The 21,990-nt window shown below is 38.0% G+C and overlaps 1 protein-coding gene across 5 annotated transcripts in view; it reads left to right on the top strand.

Moving 5' to 3' along the window:
- Positions 1 to 21,990, top strand: part of LOC110463198 (phosphatidylinositol 3,4,5-trisphosphate 5-phosphatase 2-like) — a 68,635-nt gene that overhangs the window by 35,457 nt on the left and 11,188 nt on the right. For all 5 annotated transcript variants that reach the window (XM_021517593.1, XM_021517591.1, XM_021517592.1 and 2 more), the window contains 14 exons: positions 450 to 590; positions 1,910 to 2,009; positions 2,437 to 2,514; positions 6,704 to 6,844; positions 7,623 to 7,764; positions 9,407 to 9,604; positions 10,704 to 10,903; positions 12,932 to 13,049; positions 13,538 to 13,634; positions 14,253 to 14,391; positions 16,453 to 16,552; positions 17,082 to 17,173; positions 20,801 to 20,882; positions 21,404 to 21,549. In XM_021517593.1, the coding sequence (XP_021373268.1) occupies positions 450 to 590; positions 1,910 to 2,009; positions 2,437 to 2,514; positions 6,704 to 6,844; positions 7,623 to 7,764; positions 9,407 to 9,604; positions 10,704 to 10,903; positions 12,932 to 13,049; positions 13,538 to 13,634; positions 14,253 to 14,391; positions 16,453 to 16,552; positions 17,082 to 17,173; positions 20,801 to 20,882; positions 21,404 to 21,549 (1,774 nt within the window). The remainder of the gene's footprint in view (positions 1 to 449; positions 591 to 1,909; positions 2,010 to 2,436; positions 2,515 to 6,703; positions 6,845 to 7,622; positions 7,765 to 9,406; positions 9,605 to 10,703; positions 10,904 to 12,931; positions 13,050 to 13,537; positions 13,635 to 14,252; positions 14,392 to 16,452; positions 16,553 to 17,081; positions 17,174 to 20,800; positions 20,883 to 21,403; positions 21,550 to 21,990) is intronic.

Below are 21,990 nucleotides of genomic sequence, written 5' to 3'. Positions count from 1 at the left end.
ATCTAGGTTGTTTACTTTACAAATACTAAATATCTTGATTTTTTATTGGTAAATAGTTATTAGTCTGATATCTGAGAAAAGTATTTATATGTGAGAGAGGTTAAAGATAAGATTCAAAGGCAGTATATACTTATGGAGTTAAGGATGGTTGGGTGGTGCAGTGAATAATGCTCTTACCTCTAACCGAGATGACTGCTTGGTTTGATAACCCAGTCAGATGTGTAAAGGTATGGTGTCATCATCACTTGTCTGACTGTTTAGGTTTTCCTTGGGTACACTGCTTTCTTCCCACATTGATCTGGGCAAGAGTAATTAATTAATTTTGTTCGTATTTCTAGTGGGCTAGAAATTGTTTTAAATTATGTTTAAATGTTGTTGATTTCTTTTCAGACAGGTGTAACTTACATAAGTGAGCAAAAGATTCATCAAGACTTTTTTTGTATCTGCAGCTGTGATACAGAATTTACAGATGTGCTGAAGAAGTACATAGACAAGGGTCTGGACACTGATGTCACTGCTAGCCAGTCAGGGGAGACAACCCTGCCTGAATACCAGAGCATTATAGAGGGCGCTGCACGAGGTCTGAAGAGGTATGACATTTGACAGTGTTAAGAACACAAGCTAATTCACAGATAATTAGATATATTCCTCAAAGTCATAATTATCATACAATCTCAGTGAAGTGACGGTTTTCTAAAATAAGTAATACTGTACAGCCGTATATTTCTGTGGTGATGATATTTTCGCGTTCATGTTATTGAGAAAGTATCCTGTCCGCAGAATATGACAAGCCTAAAAATGAGCCATGATGCTAAACTTCATAACTGCAATGTCACCAATCTGATTAAAATCATAAGTTACATGGCTTCATTAACTTCGTACTATGCCTGAACATCTGAGTGTGCCGCGGTCAGGGTCACGTTCAAGTGACCTTTATATTTATAAATACTCATTTAATTTTGACCAATCAGAGACCCTCTTTCAAAAGGACGCTCGGAGTTGTAACAAATATGGCGGACATTGATGAGAATGATGCGAAAGTTCTGAAGTTATTTGAGATTGATCGTCTGAAACCCGAACAGAAAAAGATATTCGAAGCTTTATTAGAGAATAAAGGCTGTGTGGCGGTGTTGCCTACACAATTAATACCCAATGCGTACGTTTTCGTTGGCGTCATAGAAACGTCAGTTCCCGCTGCCATATTTGTTTTGGAAAACTTATCTGTTCGATACCCCTCGCTATTTATCTATCAACCATGATATTCCGATTTGCTGGCAAACTTTTGCCAGCGTGCCTCTGATTGGTTCATCTAAAGGTCACTTGAACGTGACCCTGACTGCGGCACATTCAGATGTTCCGGCGGAGCCATGTAACAGATGATTTTAATCAGATTGCAATATCACCTTAAAATAGCAAGCATGTGGTTATGACAATTCATATACATGAAGAGTGATACAATAAGAAGTTATAATAAATTGTTTATATCACACATCTAGTAGTTTTGTTGATGGTTTGTTTGACAAAATACATTAACCTGCAGTGTTTTTCTCTTCAAATGGACTATTAAAGTGAATCCAGAAATTTACCAGGACTATAAACGCTTTCAATTAAATAATGCTTCAGTTTTAAACTCTCACTGTATCACACATTGATACTGACCTAAAATTTCACCATTTAACCAATGAAACAGATAGAAATTAAACAGGTGGTATTTAACACTGCATTAATTGTGCTGTAGGCAAAAACAGCAAACAAACAAAAAGCACACAAATTAAAGAAAGTAACACGTTATACACACATACCATTGTGATTGTTTCCTGGTAGGATTATTATTGACTATGAGAGCGAACTGAAAGCTGATCAGTAAGTCAACTTGTGAGACGAAATTCAGTATTAAATCTGTTTACAGAGAATTAGAAAGTTTTATGAAAAAAATGGCCATCTTTGACGAATTACTGGACATTCCAAATGTTTGTCCTGGGATGCAGCAGATGTCAGACAAGCATAAGGTGAGATTGAAGTTTCGTCATCATATATTCATAAAAAGGAGAAGGAAAATACAAAGAATATGTCCGTAATGTGACAATTACATAAATATTTCTAATTCCTGTTTTCGTTATCTTTATAAGATGTCTATAACAAGAAAAAATGATAATTGTTTATATGAATTTACACTCACAAACCTGTATCATCAAACAATAACAGGTTCATGTTCTACTGTATAAGGCTATGATTATCTTTGGATGTGTTTCATGTTTAAAGTGATATGTGTGATGGTAGTACATTATCATTTTGTAAAAGATAAGATAAAAATCCATCTTCAGTTTTGTCACTACATTAATTAAGACCAGTTAATTCAGTAGAGGAAAAATTGATCAACTGTATATAGGAAAGTTCCATCTGAGGTTAACAAAAAAGTTTTTTGTCCAATCTAAGGAACATGGCTCCGGTATACCAGCGATGTTGGAACTCATGAGTAACTGTACGTCGGATGTCATGACATTGGAGAGTAAGGTAAAGAAGTCTAAAGTAAGGGGAATAACTCCAAGGTGTTGACACATGACACTGGAGAGTAAGGTAAGGAAGTCCAAAGTAAAGGGAATAACTCCAAGGTGTTGACACATGACAATGGAAAGTAAGGTAAGGAAGTCCAAAGTAAGGGGGATAACTCTAAGGTGTTGACACATGACACTGGAGAGTAAGGTAAGGAAGTCCAAAGTAAGGGGGATAAGTAAGAGAAGTAACTTAAAGGGAAGTAACCATTAGGTAAGGGGAGTAACTCCAATGTTGACACATGACATTGGAGAGTAAGGTAAGGAAGTCCAAAGTAAGGGGGAGAAGTAAGAGAAGTAACTTAAAGGGAAATAACCATTAGGTAAGGGGAGTAACTCCAAGGTTGACACAAGGGAAATATCTTAAAGGTAAAGAGAATCAAGAATCATGTTAGGTGAATAACATAAAAATAAAGGAAATAACCCTTTGGTTAACACAAGGGAAGTAACTTTATAGTAAGGATAACTACTCTATAGTTAACACATTCACATGGGAACTAGCTTAATAGTAAGGGGAATACCTCTATTTTAAAGATAAGATGAGTAACTTATAAAAAGGCAATAGCTCAATGCTTAAGACATGAAGTGTAACTTATAGGTGGCAGAGTACAGTAGAAATGGCTTGACCCTAAAAATAAAGGGCATGTCTCGGATAAACATGGATAGCGGATTCATCCTGCACAACACACCTACATATATATATATATTTTTAAACTACATTTTGAAAAGGTGTTTTTTAGAAGAACATTTTTTTTTTCAAAAAGTGATTTCCCCAAAAACTAAACTAACTTTGTAGTTTTCAGGAATAAAATTTCTTTTTGGGTAAAATATGATGCTTTAAGATCATGTGCATGTGAAAAACAAAACAGTACAGTGATACAAGGATGTTTCTGTCTTGTGTGATGACGTCATAGTTACTGTGATGTCATCATAACTATGACGTCATCAATGGGCATCTGTGACATCATCAAGGCTCACTGATATCAAAATGAATACCAGGAAACCCATCACAACAACAAACTAGAAACAGACACACTTCCCGTAACCGATGAACAGCACAAAAATGTCAGATATTCTGAAACATCAGACAAATGACACCATAGCAACCGTTGTTTACTTTCCTCGCCTAGAATTGACAGTGACCCCAGACATTGGTCATTTTACATATTTCACTAGAAAAAAAAGTTTTCTTCAGCTGTAATTATGGAAATAAAATTTATTGACATTATTGACTTTGTTAATTTAATCTGTAAGCTGAATCAAGTGGAAAAAAACATATAAAATAGTGTAATTAGAATGAAAACAGATATTTTACCCATTTTCAATAAATACAACTTTATGTGTTAGTTACCATGGATACCGGGTGCTGAACTAAGTGAAACAGACTGAAATCTGGTCTGAATGCATCAGGAGATAGCCTGTTAATTATTTGTTGTTTGGTATCAACTTTACCAATTACACAATTGACACATATGTGATGAAGTGTGAAGTGCCTGTGAAAAGGGCGAGTTAACCCCTCTTTATACATTCACAGGTAATAGGCTAGTGACCTATATATTGACCTTTATATGTAACTTTTTAAACGTTTTGAGTAGTTTTAAGCAATAATGAATGAAAGTGAAGCTGAATAAAGCATAAAAAGGCTTTTTTTCAGAAAAAATCAATGTCTGTGTGTATAAGGTGGCAGAGTACAGTAGAAATGGCTTGACCCTAAAAATAAAGGGCATGTCTCGGATAAACATGGATAGCGGATTCATCCTGCACAACACACCTACATATATATATATATTTATAAACTACATTTTTAATAGGTGTTTTTTAGAAGAACATTTTTTTTTTCAAAAAGTGATTTCCCCAGATTTGGGACTTCTGAAAACCATGGTTACCACATCAAAAAACACCAAAATATGCAAAAAATCATGATTTTTAACCCAGAATTTGACCCCCGCAAGTAGAATTGTTTTTCTTAAAACCTGTCTGAAATTAAATATCGCCTACTCGGTAACAGAAATACTCACGTTTTAGCATAGGTCATTCCGGTGGATTTTTCACAATATTTACACATGTGCTGAGTACAAAAATAGACTACATGAAAAGCTAGCTTTTGTTGTGTAGACACAGATTCGTAAATGCCCAAAATTGTAGTCTCAAACCAAATTCGACTTTTCTTTTTGTAAAATTATGAAGCCCACATAGTCCACTTCATCATGTATATGCCAATTTTAGTGCTGATTTTTTTTTTAAATTTTGATACATGTTATATTACAGGGGTTATTCATTGTATAAAAATATCACCCATGGCCACCGTACGCTACTGTACTCTGCTACCATAGGAATGAACAAGAAGGGGAATTACTCTAAGGGTAGGATAAAGTCAATAAGTCCAGGTTAATACAAAATAAAAGTTGGTTACAAACAGTTCCAGTATAAGTTAAATAACTCTTAGTTTTTAAAAGGAAAATATTCATAAGATAACTATCAGAGTGTCAAAATTAAGGTAAAATGAGTACCGTAAATTTGCGGGTATAGTGCACAGGTACGTTTTTAGGTAGTGTTTATGTAAAGTGTATAACCACAATGTAAAGGGTATAACCACAATGTAAAGGGTTTAACCACAATGTAAAGGGTATAACCACAATGTAAAGGGTATAACCACAATGTAAGGGGTATAACCACAATGTAAAGGGTTTAACCACAATGTAAAGGGTATAACCACAATGTAAGGGGTATAACCACAATGTAAAGTGTATAACCACAATGTAAGGGGTATAACCACATTGTATAGGGAATAACCACAATGTAAGGGGTATAACCACATTGTATAGGGTATAACCACAATGTGAAGGGTTTAACCACAATGTAAAGGGTAAAACCACAATGTAGAGGGTATAACCACAATGTAAATGGTATAACCACAATGTAAGGGGTATAACCACAATGTAGAGGGGATAACCACAATGTAAGGGGTATAACCACATTGTATAGGGAATAACCACAATGTAAAGTGTATAACCACATTGTAAAGGGGATAACCACAATGTAAAGGGGATAACCACAATGTAAAGGGGATAACCACAATGTAAAGGGTTTAACCACATTGTAAACGGAAGAACAACATTGTTAAGGGTATAACCACAATGTAGAAGGTATAACCACAATGTAAGGGGTATAACCACATTGTATAGGGAATAACCACAATGTAAGGGGTATAACCACATTGTATAGGGTATAACCACAATGTAAGGGGTATAACCACATTGTATAGGGAATAACCACAATGTAAGGGGTATAACCACATTGTATAGGGTATAACCACAATGTAGAAGGTATAACCACAATGTACAGGGTATAACCACAATGTGAAGGGTTAAACCACAATGTAAAGGGTATACCCACAATGTAAAGGGTATAAATACAATGTAAGTTTAACCACAATGTAAAGGGTATAACCACAATGTAAAGGGTATAACCACAATGTAAGGGGAAAAACTGATGGTGATCTCTTGTATTCATACTTATATAAAATATACAGATTGGTTTTTGTGTAGATTTTGATAAAAATATAAATTATCCAAATTTTTTCTGAATATGTCGTTGAGTTAAGAAAGCTGATATTACTTTCTCAGATCTCATTTTTGTAAGCTGCCTTTTATCTTTAAAATCTCCTTTCCAAGAGTTTTGTACTAAGAAAATGTGGACTCATATCTTTATGACAGCTTATTAAATTATTGACATAATAACAAATTTGATTGGTTTACAACTATTAATGCATTGATAGAACTCAGGTAATTCCAAATGTCAAATATTTCTTATTTAAGGGAGATAACTCAAATACAAATCATAGATATTAAACTATAAGGTAGCATATAACCTTAAGGGAAATAATTTAAACACAAATCATAGGTACAATGTGTTGGGCATTATTTATGGTATATTTAGGTTACAGTTTAGTCCTTTATATGTTTTAATAAAAGAATCAAAAAGAACAATGTGATTTTTATGGGAATACCAATCATTACCCTATAAATAAAAAAATATTGTATTAATTAAAATATCATTGGTTTTTTTATTATTCTATAAGAAAGATTTAATTTAAGATTTCCTCTGTCCCCAAACCAGCATGATAGGTTGACCCTCTGCTTCTATTCCAGGTACAGGACACGGTGAGGTATTATGCTGTCTCTCACTACGACTATGTGGAGCCAGAAACAGAAGACAAAGGGGTACCGGATGACCTTACACCCTTTTTGTCTCCAATGGGTAAACCAGTCATTCCACGGATTGAGTTTGAGGTAGGATGCCGTGAGGTTGGGTAAAACTTCATTTAAAGTGAACATCTTGTCTTGTGTAGTTAAGTGTAATGTCTTACAGAAACATTATCTTCTTAGTGATAATTATGGGACAAGACTAAGTTTTAGGTTTATTGGATTTTTGAAACGAAAAAAATAATATTTGCAATAGGATTCACTGAAAATTTGTATGTATGTCTGATTTTTATATCCAAAATTTCAGGAGATTTTGTACATTTGTGGGACATATTATGGTTATGAATTATCTCATAGTAATATGATTAACTTTCCCTGATGTAGCTGTATGTAATGCATTAATTGCCCCTACCTGATGCCCAGGAAAGGATTAAAACCTGGCTTTCTTTTCTTCAATTTAAATTGTATGTGTGACACTTTTAATGTTAAAACCAACATTTACACAGATTACTTCCATTAAGTGTATTGGGAGGAAAGACATTCATTTACAAAAAGTGTCCCAATAATAAAGCTATTTAACTCTCCTGTCATGTTGACTAGGAATGAAGACATCTGTATTAATAAAACTATGCGTGTATATACAACCTGTTAGAATTGACCTTGTATACAGATCCCACTCCTACTGGTACTACCCAAGCGGGCTATAGGTTTACATTCGTCCAGAGCATATCTCATGTCATTTCTACCATAGCTGTTGTATGTGAGGATCTCTTGGGAATGACGAGAGTGTTGCATGCTGAAATCCAGTCAGCTGCCCATTAATATATGGAGTTATGGCCCTTTATTCAGGACTTTTTTTTATCAGGTGAAGACTCCGACGTATAAGCAGACGGACAAAATCACCTCCAAGATGACTCTAACTATAGACATTCCAGCGGGTAAAATGTTTGCCGTTAAACCTTCCAAGGAAATCCTCGACTCCAACAGTCTCATCACACACGACAGAAGTAGGTATAGGACTCCAACAGTCTCATCACACACGACAGAAGTAGGTATAGGACTCCAACAGTCTCATCACATACGACAGAAGTGATTGTGTTTCAATAATATAATTATTTGAAGCAAAGGTATCACATACAAGTGAAGTATGTGATAGTTAATTTTTAGAGTGATTAATATTTAATGGAATGAAATGATTATATATTGTTGTTATAACTATAAGTACAATATATGTTATATCATGTTATATGTAACATAAAACCACATTACAAATGTAAACAATTCCCTGACTGCCGCCCTGTCTGGGTGTAGAACACATAATCTACCGCATCAAATCACCAAGCTAAAAGAAAACAAACCTAGCTTCGATGATTCTGTGGTCCTCAGCTTGTTTCTCTCAACATGGTATAGCAGTGACAAACTGACTATTTATTTGAAATTTGGATCACATATATGAGTATGCATTGCACAAATTATGTGAAGTTCTTTTTACACAACCAATAAGATTAAGATTAAAATCAATAAGATTAAGATTAATAAGATCTTATTGGTTGTGTAAAAAGAACTTCTCATAACCCAAACTTATCAACCTGAAGAAAATGTTAAGAAGCATTGCACAAATATTATATATTTGACACAATACATACGATAATGACACGTAGTACATACCTTTGTATCAATATTCACCATTTATTGTATGTATTAATGAGATAGAACATAGAACCATAAATAATTAAAAAAGACAATTTATAAAATTGTGTCCTGTCCAGACCTTACACCCGACCTGTATGACATCTAATTGCCTCGTCGATATTGCGGCCACTTAAAAGTGATGACACTTCTGTCATACTGTAAAACCAGTCCGAGCTGGCTGTAGGAATTTGTCAAGAGTGCTTCCTAGCTTTGGAAACCTGGAGTTGAATTTGATCCATGTATATTTTTGCTTGGTTTATGAAGCTTCCCCATTCAGATTGGTTAATTGGTTTCCTGGCAATAACACTCCTAACAATGATATGATTTTGACCTTTGGTAGGTACTTACATCAGGTGAAGTTTTAGTCCAGATTTGATTGCCAACAGGATGATTGTCTCCTATTCTGGTTGGTTAGTTGGTGTCTTTTTTGTGGGACCTCCACAAAAAAATGGTTCAGTTCAACTTCAATTTGATTTCATAATTGTACAATATTGCCAAAAATCAGAATATTCATACACATTTACTAGTATGGGTGCAACAAGCCTCGTCAATGGACTACAGCTTTAATCCTTTCACCACTGTAGACCATAATGGACTCATCCATATCAATGCATGGTATAGTCTACTTAAGTTACAAAGGGGTGAAAGGGTTAACATATATCATTGTTAAAACCAAAGACACGTCTTACTTATAAAGGATTTATCTTTGACAGGAATACTTTATAACAGTGTTTCTGCGATAAAACAGGTATTTTACACGAAACTAATTTCTAAGTTCTTCATGGGATTTCAAACATTTTCATAGTATTTCAGGAGTTTTCATGAGATTTGGAAGAAGCTCCATTTAAAACCTCTAAATACTCCTGTAATCTTTTCAGGAGTATTTAAAGGTTTTGAATGGGGCTTCTAGCTACCACCTAGGCATATGTGCCAATTTCCCCTATTTTATTTTAACAGTTGTACAGTTGATCAAAAGCTCATCGGATAACTGTCGCCTTGACCTTATCTACGACACAAAGAAGAAGATGACCTTCATCTTCAACAGTGCACTTGTCCGGGAGAACTTTTGTCATCGAATCTTACAGATGAAAAACATGCATTCCAAAGATGTAGAAGTTGACCAGATCTCCATCTTCATTGGAACATGGAACATGGGTAAGTGGCATGGGAAAACAATGTACCATATCATAAAATACAGGTAGAAAATCTCAAAGTTGATACAAAAAGACAAAAACAGGTAGTAAGGAGACATCAAAACAAAAGGAAAAACAACATGAACCACCATGTAAAACTAGGTGCTTCAGAAGGGTGACTGTTTCCTTCACCACATGTGGGGCTTGTCAAATCCTCAAAAATAGTTATGTCACCAATGAACCAAGGCACAGTGACCAAGTCTTTGATCATGGAAGACGTAAAAACAGCATAGGTGAAAATCAGGTCAGATGAGTTACACAGAAGCCTGTCAGGTAGAAAAGACTGGCTGAGTCATGTATTTGTCAACAAGACAAATAATGCATTCTGATACTTGGAACAATAACGATATGTACATTTCATAAATAAGCAAGTTATTGTGACATGTGAACTCCATAAGCAGGTAAGGTATTTCTACTCTTTGAGATAAATAGTTTCAAATTAGTTTGCAACCACAAAATTTTATCAATAAATTCAAATATGTCACAAATGAAAACAAAGGGGTTTTGTTTTATTGCTGTTCATTTCTTGAAATCTCTGTGAATAAATTGTTTAAAGGAAAATCATGAAAATAAATATTCAAAAATTGAATTATTGACAATATTGATATTGTACTACATTTTGTATTTTACTAGTTTGACCATATTTGTAAGAATAAAACATGAAACATATTTGTTATATTGAAACATATTTGTAAGCATAAAACTATTTGTCAGGTGTTCACAAAGTCTTCCGAGGCTTGTATTACAAGTCTTGCCATTCTTTCCAGTTGAAAAACTTTGTTTCATGTAAAGTAATAAGCTCCTTCCCTCAACTCACGCTATATACTCAGGCACATTCATAAATTATGTATCTTTGAAACCTTCTTATAAAAATGACAAAATACAAATGCACAATAATTTATCTAAATGGTGTTACTTTGGGATCAATTTAAAATCGAAATGGTCACCAATATTAATGCTGTGTTCTTGAAGTCACATTTTACTTCAACTCCAGATAATGTTTTTCCGATTTGACAACTAAGATGGTCACCAGTACGTTATCTGTTTTTCTGATTTGACAGGTGACAGTCAGCCATTGAGTGGTATTGCTCCCTGGTTGCGGTGTAAGGGCTGTAGTAAAGTGAAAGACCCACAAGTCCTGAGTGTGATTCCCCACGACCTTTATGTGATTGGTACACAAGAAAGTGCACAGACGGATAAGGACTGGGTCAACTTTCTCAAGAAAAACATCAAAAGTAACTTCTTGTTGGAGGTAGAAGTGGTAAGAATCTTGTAAATTGTAGGAAGCACACATCAACTTTATAGTTAGCACACATCAATCTTATAGGTAGCACACATCATCTTTATAGATAGCACACATCAAATTTATAGGTAGCACACATCAACTTTAAAGGTAGCACACATCAACTTTAAAGGTAGCACACATCAACTTTATCGGTAGCACACCTCCACTTTTTAGATAGCACACATCAATCTTATAGGAAGCACACATCAACTTTAAAGGTAGCACACATCAACTTTAAAGGTAGCACACATCAACTTTAAAGGTAGCACACATCAACTTTATAGATAGCACACATCAACTTTATAGGTAGCACACCTCCACTTTATAGATAGCACACATTAACTTTATAGATAGCACACATCAACTTTATAGGTAGCACACATCAACTTTATAGATAGCACACAGCAACTTTATAGATAGCACACATCAACTTTATAGTTAGCACACATCAATCTTATAGGTAGCACACATCAACTTTATAGATAGCACACATCAACTTTATAGGTAGCACACATCAACTTTATAGGTAGCACACATCCCCTTTATAGGTAGCACACCTCCACTTTATAGATAGCACACATCAACTTTATAGGTAGCACACATCCACTTTATAGGTAGCACACCTCCACTTTATAGGTAGCACACCTCCACTTTATAGATAGCACATATCAACTTTTTAGATAGCACACATCAACTTTATAGGTAGCACACATCAACTTTATAGATAGCACACCTCCACTTTATAGGAAGCACACCTCCACTTTATAGGTAGCACACCTCCACTTTTTAGATAGCACACATCAACTTGATAGATAGCACACATCAACTTTATAGGTAGCACACATCATCTTTATAGGTAGCACACCTCCACTTTATAGGTAGCACACATCAACTTTATAGGTAGCACACATCAATTTGGAGATCAAGAATTACTCCCCTCATTCAAACGCTACCCACTGGGTAGTAATAGTGATAAAACTGTAATGTTTTTTCAACAGAAAATAACATTCAAATTAATGGTATATCAGTCAAATTAGTGGAAAATCAATCAAATTTACAGTATTAATCAATAATAACAATTTTACTGTAACTGTTAATATCAAAGTTTTTTTTTTATAAAGTTAACAGCTCTTGATGGTACATGTACCAGGTATATCAGGTTCTCTGTAACCATTTTTGAAAGGCATTTAGTGTTCATTACTTTGGAGAGAATTCCCTGTGAGTTTCTATTTGATAAACTTAGACCTCAATTTTTCCTTGAAATTTATTCTATCACAATCAACGTTTGAGGTCACTCTTTGGTATAATTTTGTATTATGTAGGAAGATTAAACTATTTTGATTCAAACAGTTGGTTTGTTGGTTCAAACAGCAAGGCTTTAGGACTTAAATAAAAGACATACACCATTTATATACTCATATATGATTTCTGTGACAATTAATCCCCTATCTGGTATATATAGGCTATGAGTATGGAGGCAAGGTAGTCTAGTAGTCTAGAGGTAGGACGCTGGGCTCGTGACCGAAGGGTTGCGTGTTCGAGTCACGGCACGGCATGGCACGGCACTGTGTTGTATCTTTGAGCAAGATACTTTACTCCGCTTGTTCCAGTCTACTCAGCTGTAAATGAGTACGTGGTTGGGCAGTGCTAGAATTGTTGAAATATAGCTGTTAGCGCTGAAATGGCAGCTCTGGCTGTATGCTCCCCTGGAAAAAATCTGCTGTAGTTTAATTTTCACCTTTTTCACCCACCATAATGAGTACAAATATATCATTACATCGAAAAAAAGTAAACAACATAATATACATAGTAATAAAATGTGAAGACGAAATTAAAACTGGGCAAATATGGATTTTTCTAGCGAAAGGCGAAACTTTTCCAGTATACAGTATGTTACATTTTGCTCCGTCTCTACTGACCTTGTCTCCTTAGCTTTTCACATGTAAGTATGGTCACTTGGGTATATTTTTAACACTTTGCTACCTTTTGTGTTGTTTTTAACAGGTGGAGGTGTGTACGTTATGGGGTATAAGACTTGTGATACTTTTAAAAAAGGAACTGATGCACAACATCAACAGGGTTCAAAGGTCAACTGTCAGAACAGGGATCGCAAATGCTCTAGGTAAGGAAATCCTGCTACTAACAAGAAATAGAATGACCTGTAAGTGTTTTTGCCTCAGTTTTATTCCTGCTCTTTGTTAATAACAACACACAGTGTGTAAAAATATTAACAGTTGTGATGTTCAAAATTACAGCAAAATAGGCCCCCTGGTGTGAAAGGAAAAAGTTAAATTGATAATTGAACATAATAAGTATCTGTTTTAAGTGTGAATAGACCATTTCATCATCATGCACTGTTACCTTTATGCTTTAATCATGTTTTGATGTTAATTGGGCATAAAAGAAATTCTGGGACAAGCACAAAACTTTCAACAATTTCTCATTTTTTCTGTACATTAGAATGTGTGGACTGAAGTACAATGGTATATGCATTGTGACTAACATGTCCAATAAGACATTGAATCAACTGTTGATAAATTTTGAATACATGTATTAAAATATAAAATCCTGCCAGTTCTGTACTAACCTATTTTGTGTGTTTGGACACAGGGAACAAAGGAGGTGTAGGAATCTCCTTCTACTTCAGGGGTACCTCCTTCTGCTTCGTCAACACTCACCTGACGTCGGGAGACGAACGCAATGCCAGGTAGGTTCCCCTTATTGATTGCTACCTTAGTTTGCTGTGATCAGGGGCTTGTGTATACTGATGAAATCAAGAGCTATGCTGGATTGGTGTAATCACACCAGGGCCCGTATTCATGTAACTGGTCTCGTGTCCAAGCATAAATCCTGTGCTCAAACGAACTTTCTTGTAACTTTCTTAAATCATGCAACATAGCGAAAAACCAGGTGTAAACATTGAAAACAGTATTTAGCATGAAGCCTTTCCAAATTTCTTACATTACATTGACAAACAGATTTTTTTTCATAATTTTATTACTTGCACAAGAAATTGGGCTTGAGTACAGAATCTGGGTTTGAGCATGTGAATGGTGGCATGGATACGGGCCCAGATTGTGTAGTGGAAGGGACCTGATCAAGAGCAATCTACCCTTCTCTTTTTAACCAGGGAATTACCTACATGTCATCGCAACATGTACACATTACAAGTGTATAATGGTACACTGGCAAAAATAATGTATAACATAATCGCGATTGTTAGGATATTGTATTTTCCTACTTGTGGTGTTTTCTGTAGGTGCCACACTGATTTTGTACAGTACAATATAATTTTATTGAATATTTTAACATTATTATGTTTTAGACGTAACCAGAACTTTAAGGATATCATTAAGGGGTTGTCACTAGGTCAGAAACATCTCGGACTGACGGACATCACAAACCAGTTCCATCACTTGTTCTGGTTGGGTGACCTCAACTATCGTGTGGAGGAGGATATACAGGTAATTATGAATTAACGCCTGACATCCTTAACGTACGTATATGTTACCTTGTGTTGAGCCATGGTTCCAATTATTAACATACATATATGTTACCTTGTGTTGAGCCATGGTCCCAATTATTAACATACGTATATGTTACCTTGTGTTGAGCCATGGTTCCAATTATTAACATACGTATATGTTACCTTGTGTTGAGCCATGGTTCCAATTATTAACATACGTATATGTTACCTTGTGTTGAGCCATGGTTCCAATTATTAACATACGTATATGTTACCTTGTGTTGAGCCATGGTTCCAATTATTAACATACGTATATGTTACCTTGTGTTGAGCCATGGTTCCAATTATTAACATACGTATATGTTACCTTGTGTTGAGCCATGGTTCCAATTATTAACATACGTATATGTTACCTTGTGTTGAGCCATGGTTCCAATTATTAACATACGTATATGTTACCTTGTGTTGAGCCATGGTTCCAATTATTAACATACGTATATGTTACCTTGTGTTGAGCCATGGTTCCAATTATTAACATACGTATATGTTACCTTGTGTTGAGCCATGGTTCCAATTATTAACATACGTATATGTTACCTTGTGTTGAGCCATGGTTCCAATTATTAACATACGTATATGTTACCTTGTGTTGAGCCATGGTTCCAATTATTAACATACGTATATGTTACCTTGTGTTGAGCCATGGTTCCAATTATTAACATACGTATATGTTACCTTGTGTTGAGCCATGGTTCCAATTATTAACATACGTATATGTTACCTTGTGTTGAGCCATGGTTCCAATTATTAACATACGTATATGTTACCTTGTGTTGAGCCATGGTTCCAATTATTAACATACGTATATGTTACCTTGTGTTGAGCCATGGTTCCAATTATTAACATACGTATATGTTACCTTGTGTTGAGCCATGGTTCCAATTATTAACATACGTATATGTTACCTTGTGTTGAGCCATGGTTCCAATTATTAACATACGTATATGTTACCTTGTGTTGAGCCATGGTTCCAATTATTAACATACGTATATGTTACCTTGTGTTGAGCCATGGTTCCAATTATTAACATACGTATATGTTACCTTGTGTTGAGCCATGGTTCCAATTATTAACATACGTATATGTTACCTTGTGTTGAGCCATGGTTCCAATTATTAACATACGTATATGTTACCTTGTGTTGAGCCATGGTTCCAATTATTAACATACGTATATGTTACCTTGTGTTGAGCCATGGTTCCAATTATTAACATACGTATATGTTACCTTGTGTTGAGCCATGGTTCCAATTATTAACATACGTATATGTTACCTTGTGTTGAGCTGTGATTCCAATATTATCAACACTTATGAATCTGCCTTAGGTTTATTTTAAACTAAATGGCTCATGTCAGTGATCAAAATAAAGAAAAATAAAGGAGTAAAGGACTCAGGACCTTAAGGGTCATTTCCGGCCTCATCAGGGATTTAGAGTTAGTTTAGAGTTAGTTGTTATATTCGTAATCTGGAATAAATGAAGTACGCAAATATGAAATATCAAATTCATTCGACAACTGGTTTAGGAGATATGTCATTACAAAGAGAGACTTAGATGGCATTTTCATTATAAAATGTGTGGATATTGTCTGTTGTATTCTTTTTCAAATAATTTGGTTGGAAAAAAAATTGACATCCTCCACAAGCATCAAACAAATAAATATTTGTCATGCTTTAATATTGTTATACCAGTGTTCATTCGTAGAAAGGAATTTTTGTTTGTCACATGCAGAGGCTTTCATTTCTGCATGTTAACTGTCCAAAATCACCATATATTTTGCTATTGTTGCATAGCAACGCGTTGCTATGTTAGGGCATCTGCGCTTGGGCTTTGGAAAAAGTCTACACCAAGATTGATAGCCCCAATCAACCAATATAATGATGTTTATAGCAGAAATTGGCAAATAAATTCAAGTTGTAATTTTCATGAGACCAAAAATTACCCATAGTGCCCCAAGTCCTTTGTGTTGTCTAATTAACTACCATTTGATTGATGTTTCAGGTGCTGCTGAGGAAGCTGGATGACAATGATATAAAGAGTTTGCTGGCTAAGGACCAGCTACGACGATCGCAGAAGGAACACAAGGGGTTCAATGGTTTCCGTAAGTTTTCTGATATAACCTGTCCTGGTGGGTTGTAAGGTTGGGAGTGACAGTGTTTGACAGTGTTTTAAAGATACTATAATCCCCTAAACAGCTAAATGGAAGAGTTGTTTAGATAAGTTTACCTTAGGGAGGCCCTTGGTGACATAATTTTACTGGGGTTTTTTTGTGGGGAAAATGAGTTTCACAAGGGCTTTAAGTATTTGCCTTGGTTCGTCCATGCATGCTTCACCCTGATTAATATTTGTACTTATCTACATTGCTCTACTATACGAAGTCTCACAGTTATCAAAACTTCATGTGTGGATATATCATGATGACAACATGTACTACACAAATATATCAAATATATATAGGTCACTTTTACTTATATTTCATGCTTCACCGACTTTGATTAGACTCTTTGTTTAGCTCCATTTACTTGGAAGCGGAAGTGAGGACTTTTTTTTTTTATATTTTATGAACATTTTTTCTATGATAATTGTTTATTTAGACTTTCAAATGTTCAAAACATTTTGAACCTTTTCAGAAGAAGCAGAGATTTTCTTTAAACCAACATACAGACTTCCTAGGAGTGAGAGAAAGTGGATTTACGACTGGAAGAAGGTCAAGAAGACGGGGGTATGTCTCTAACAGTCTGCTGTTATCACTGTTTGTGTCCTCGTCCTGACAGTTAATATCAATACACATTATACCTTAGCAATGTGAAGGACAAAACTAAAAAAGCGTGGATATTTTTTTTACTGTTGAAGGACGAAAGTTCCCAAGAATACAGTCTCCCATTTAACATGGATAAGTATTAAAGGAAAACAATTCTGATTCCAATGCCAGCTGTAAGTTCTGGGAAGGGTGTACTGGAATGGGAGGGGTAGTTACCTTGTTAATCACAAGACAAAAATAGTAGGTGAGAGTGATTAAAGTAGAGTGGGGGATGTTTGTAGGAGGTCAGGGGCACTTAAAGGGCGTAGAAAGAGGTATTGTAGGGGAGGGGAGCTGATAGTGAGGGAGGGGAGCTGATAGTGGGGGAGAGGAGCTGATAGGGAAGGAGGGGAGCTTATTGTGGGGGAGGGGAGTTGATAGGGGGGGAGGGGGGCTGATAGGGGGGGAGGGGAGCTGATAGTGGGGAGGGGAGCTGATAGTGGGGAGGGGGGCTGATAGTGGGGGAGGGGAGCTGATAGTGAGGGAGGGGAGCTGATTGTGGGGGAGGGGCGTTGATAGTGGGGGAGAGGAGCTGATAGCGAAGGAGGGGAGCTGATAGTGAGGGAGGGGAGCTGATTGTGGGGGAGGGGAGTTGATAGTGGGGGAGAGGAGCTGATAGCCAGGGAGAGGTGCAAATAGTGGCGGAGGGGAGCAGATAGTGAGAGAGGGGAGCTGATAGTGAAGGAGGGGAGCTGATTGTGGGGGAGGGGAGTTGATAGTGGGGGAGAGGAGCTGATAGCCAGGGAGAGGAGCAAATAGTGGGGGAGGGGAGCAGATAGTGAGGGAGGGAGCTTACAGTGGGGGATGTTTGTAGGAGGTCAGGGGCACTTAAAGGGAATAGAAAGAGGGAAAGAGTGATTGTAGGGGAAGGGAGCTGATAGCCAGGGAGAGGTGCAAATAGTAGGTGAGAGTGATTAAAGTAGAGTGGGGGATGTTTGTAGGAGGTCAGGAGCACTTAAAGGGAATAGAAAGAGTGATTGTAGGGGAGGGGAGCTGATAGCCAGGGAGAGGTGCAAATAGTAGGTGAAAGTGATTGAAGTAGAGTAGGTGATGTTTGTAGGAGGTCAGGGGCACTTTAAGGGAATAGAAAGAGGGAAAGAGTGATTGTAGGGGAAGGGAGCTGATAGCTAGGGAGAGGTGCAAATAGTAGGTGAGAGTGATTAAAGTAGAGTGGGGGATGTTTGTAGGAGGTCAGGGGCACTTAAAGGGAATAGAAAGAGTGATTGTAGGGGAGGGGAGCTGATAGCCAGGGAAAGGTGCAAATAGTAGGTGAAAGTGATTGAAGTAGAGTGGGTGATGTTTGTAGGAGGTCAGGGGCACTTAAAGGGAATAGAAAGAGTGATTGTAGGGGAGAGGAGCTGATAGTGGGGAGGGGAGCTGAAAGTGAGGGAGGGGAGCTGATAGTGGGGGAGGGGAGCTGATTGTGGGGGAGGGAAGCTGATAATGAGGGAGGGGAGCTGATAGTGGGGGAGAGGAGCTGATAGCCAGGGAGAGGGGCAAATAGTGGCGGAGGGGAGCAGATAGTGAGAGAGGGGAGCTGATAGTGAAGGAGGGGAGCTGATTGTGGGGGGGGGAAGCTGGTAATGAGGGAGGGGAGCTGATAGTGGGGGGGGAAGCTGATAATGGGGGGGGGGAGCTGATAGGGGGGGAGGGAAGCTGATAATGAGGGAGGGGAGCTGATTGCGGGAGAGGGAAAGAGTGATTATGGGGGAGGGGAGCTGATTGTGGAAGAGGGGAGCTGATAGTGGGGGAGGGGGGCTGATAGTGGGGGAGGGGAGCTGATTTGGGGGGAGGGAAGCTGATAATGAGGGAGGGGAGCTGATTGCGGGAGAGGGAAAGAGTGATTATGGGGGAGGGGAGCTGATTGTGGAAGAGGGGAGCTGATAGTGGGGGAGGGGAGCTGATAGTGAGGGAGGGAGCTGACAGTGGGGAAGGGGAGCTGATAGTGCGGGAGGGGAGCTGATAGTGAGGGAGGGAGCTTACAGGGGGGAAGGGGAGCTGATAGTGGGGGAGGGGGGCTGATAGTGGAGGAGGGGAGCTGATAGTGCGGGAGGGGAGCTGATAGTGAGGGAGGGAGCTGACAGTGGGGAAGGGGAGCTGATAGTGGGGGAGGGGAGCTGATTTGGGGGGAGGGAAGCTGATAATGAGGGAGGGGAGCTGATAGTGGGGGAGGGGAGCTGATTGTGGGGGGGGGAAGCTGGTAATGAGGGAGGGGAGCTGATAGTGAAGGAGGGCTGATTATAGTGGGGGATGTTTGTAGGAGGTCAAGGGCACTTAAAGGGAATAGAAAGAGGGAAAGAGTGATTGTAGGGGAAGGGAGCTGATAGCCAGGGAGAGGTGCAAATGGTGGCGGAGGGGAGCAGATAGTGAGAGAGGGGAGCTGATAGTGAAGGAGGGCTGATTATAGTGGGGGATGTTTGTAGGAGGTCAAGGGCACTTAAAGGGAATAGAAAGAGGGAAAGAGTGATTGTAGGGGAAGGGAGCTGATAGCCAGGGAGAGGTGCAAGTAGTAGGTGAGAGTGATAAAAGTAGAGTGGGGGATGTTTGTAGGAGGTCAGGAGCACTTAAAGGGAATAGAAAGAGGGAAAGAGTGATTGTAGGGGAAGGGAGCTGATAGCTAGGGAGAGGTGCAAATAGTAGGTGAAAGTGATTGAAGTAGAGTGGGTGATGTTTGTAGGAGGTCAGGGGCACATAAAGGGAATAGAAAGAGTGATTGTAGGGGAGGGGAGCTGATAGCCAGGGAAAGGTGCAAATAGGAGGTGAAAGTGATTGAAGTAGAGTGGGTGATGTTTGTAGGAGGTCAGGGGCACATAAAGGGAATAGAAAGAGTGATTGTAGGGGAGGGGAGCTGATAGCCAGGGAAAGGTGCAAATAGGAGGTGAAAGTGATTGAAGTAGAGTGGGTGATGTTTGTAGGAGGTCAGGGGCACTTAAAGGGAATAGAAAGAGTGATTGTAGGGGAGAGGAGCTGATAGTGAGGGAGGGGAGCTGATTGTGGGGAGGGGAGCTGATAATGGGGGAGGGGAGCTGATAGTGAGGGAGGGGAGCTGACAGTGAGGGAGGGGAGTTGATAGTGGGGGAGGGGAGCTGATAGTGGAGGAGGGGAGCTGATAGTGAGGGAGGGAGCTTACAGTGGGGAAGGGGAGCTGATAGTGTGGGAGGGGAGCTGATAGTGAGGGAGGGGAGCTGATAGTGGGGAGGGGAGCTGATAGTCAGGGAGGGGAGCTGATAGTGAGGGAGGGCTGCTTATAGGAGAAGGAGTGTTAAAGGATGAAGAAGGGGAGGGAAAGATGTGCTTACCAGGTAAAATGGGAGGGAGGGACTTTTACAGGGAGGGTTGCTTTATGTTGTAAAGAAAAAACATTGCTTGTCAAAGTTGCTGATTATGTTACATATTTAGTACATCAGTCTGTTTAGTCATACTTTATAGATTAAGAACAAAAATTGAGCGTAATGTATATCACTTCTGTGAATACTTGTTATATGCTTGCTTTCATATTTACGGTTGGTCAGTGTAGATGTGCTGTGACAAGGATGTTGATATTTGTAGGTTAGGATAAATACGCCGTCCTGGTGCGATCGTGTGTTATGGCGCTCCTACCCAGGAACATACATACAGAACCTTGCGTATGGTAGGTTGCCCACAACTTAAAAATAGATTTAGTTGTTGCTGTAAACTGAAAAAAAAACATGGCTGTTCGAAAAAAATAAGCAGTTGCTATACACATGTTTAAGAAAGCAAATAAAATGAAACCTGAGATTACCACCACCTGGGACCATATTTATGAAACTGTTCTCATGCTCAAACTCCGACTCAAAGCCAATTTATTGTAATGAATATTTAAGAAATCACATTTTGTTAATAGTTTATAAGAATTTAGGAAAGAGTTAAAGCTCAATACCGTTTTCAATGTTTACACTTAGAATTTGATAGTGTTCATGCTTTTACGTAAAAGTTGGTTTGAGTACAGAATGCATGCTTGAGCATGAGTAAGCTAGGGCCCTGAGTTTACTGACATCTGATTACTTTCCGGACATGTGAGGTAATTGTCATGTGACGTTTATTAACAACATCTCGTTAAACCTAATATGGTGACAGAGGCAATTGGTTTTACTGACACATTGTCATATCATAAGGGTTGAACATTTACAGGTTGTGCGGACAGTGTCCTTGGCAGTGACCATCGTCCAGTCTTTGCCTTGTTCAACACAGGGATTGCCTCAGACTTTGTGATGAACCGGGACTCATTGGCTGAAGAATCTCCCACTAAAATCGTGTTCCAGCAGATTGAGGCTGAGGTAACAACCTACCTGGCTAAGTAACAGATACATTCACTTAGGCTGAAGTTACAGATACAGTCACTTAGGCTGAAGTTACAGATATATTCAATTAGGCTGAAGTAACAGATACATTCACTTAGGCTGAAGTTACAGATACATTCACTTAGGCTGAAGTAACAGATACATTCACTTAGGCTGAGGTAACAGATACATTCACTTAGGCTGAAGTAAGAGATACTTTCACTTAGGCTGAAGTAACAGATACATTCACTTAGGCTGAAGTAACAGATACATTCATTTAGGCTGAAGTAACAGATACATTCATTTAGGCTGAAGTTACAGATACATTCACTTAGGCTGAAGTTACAGATATATTCACTTAGGCTGAAGTTACAGATACAGTCACTTAGGCTGAAGTTACAGATACATTCACTTACGCTGAAGTAACAGATACATTCA

The sequence above is a fragment of the Mizuhopecten yessoensis genome, unplaced genomic scaffold (genome assembly GCF_002113885.1).
Source record: "Mizuhopecten yessoensis strain PY_sf001 unplaced genomic scaffold, ASM211388v2 scaffold10875, whole genome shotgun sequence".
NCBI lineage: Eukaryota > Metazoa > Mollusca > Bivalvia > Pectinida > Pectinidae > Mizuhopecten > Mizuhopecten yessoensis.
This window is presented reverse-complemented; position numbering and strand designations above follow the sequence as displayed.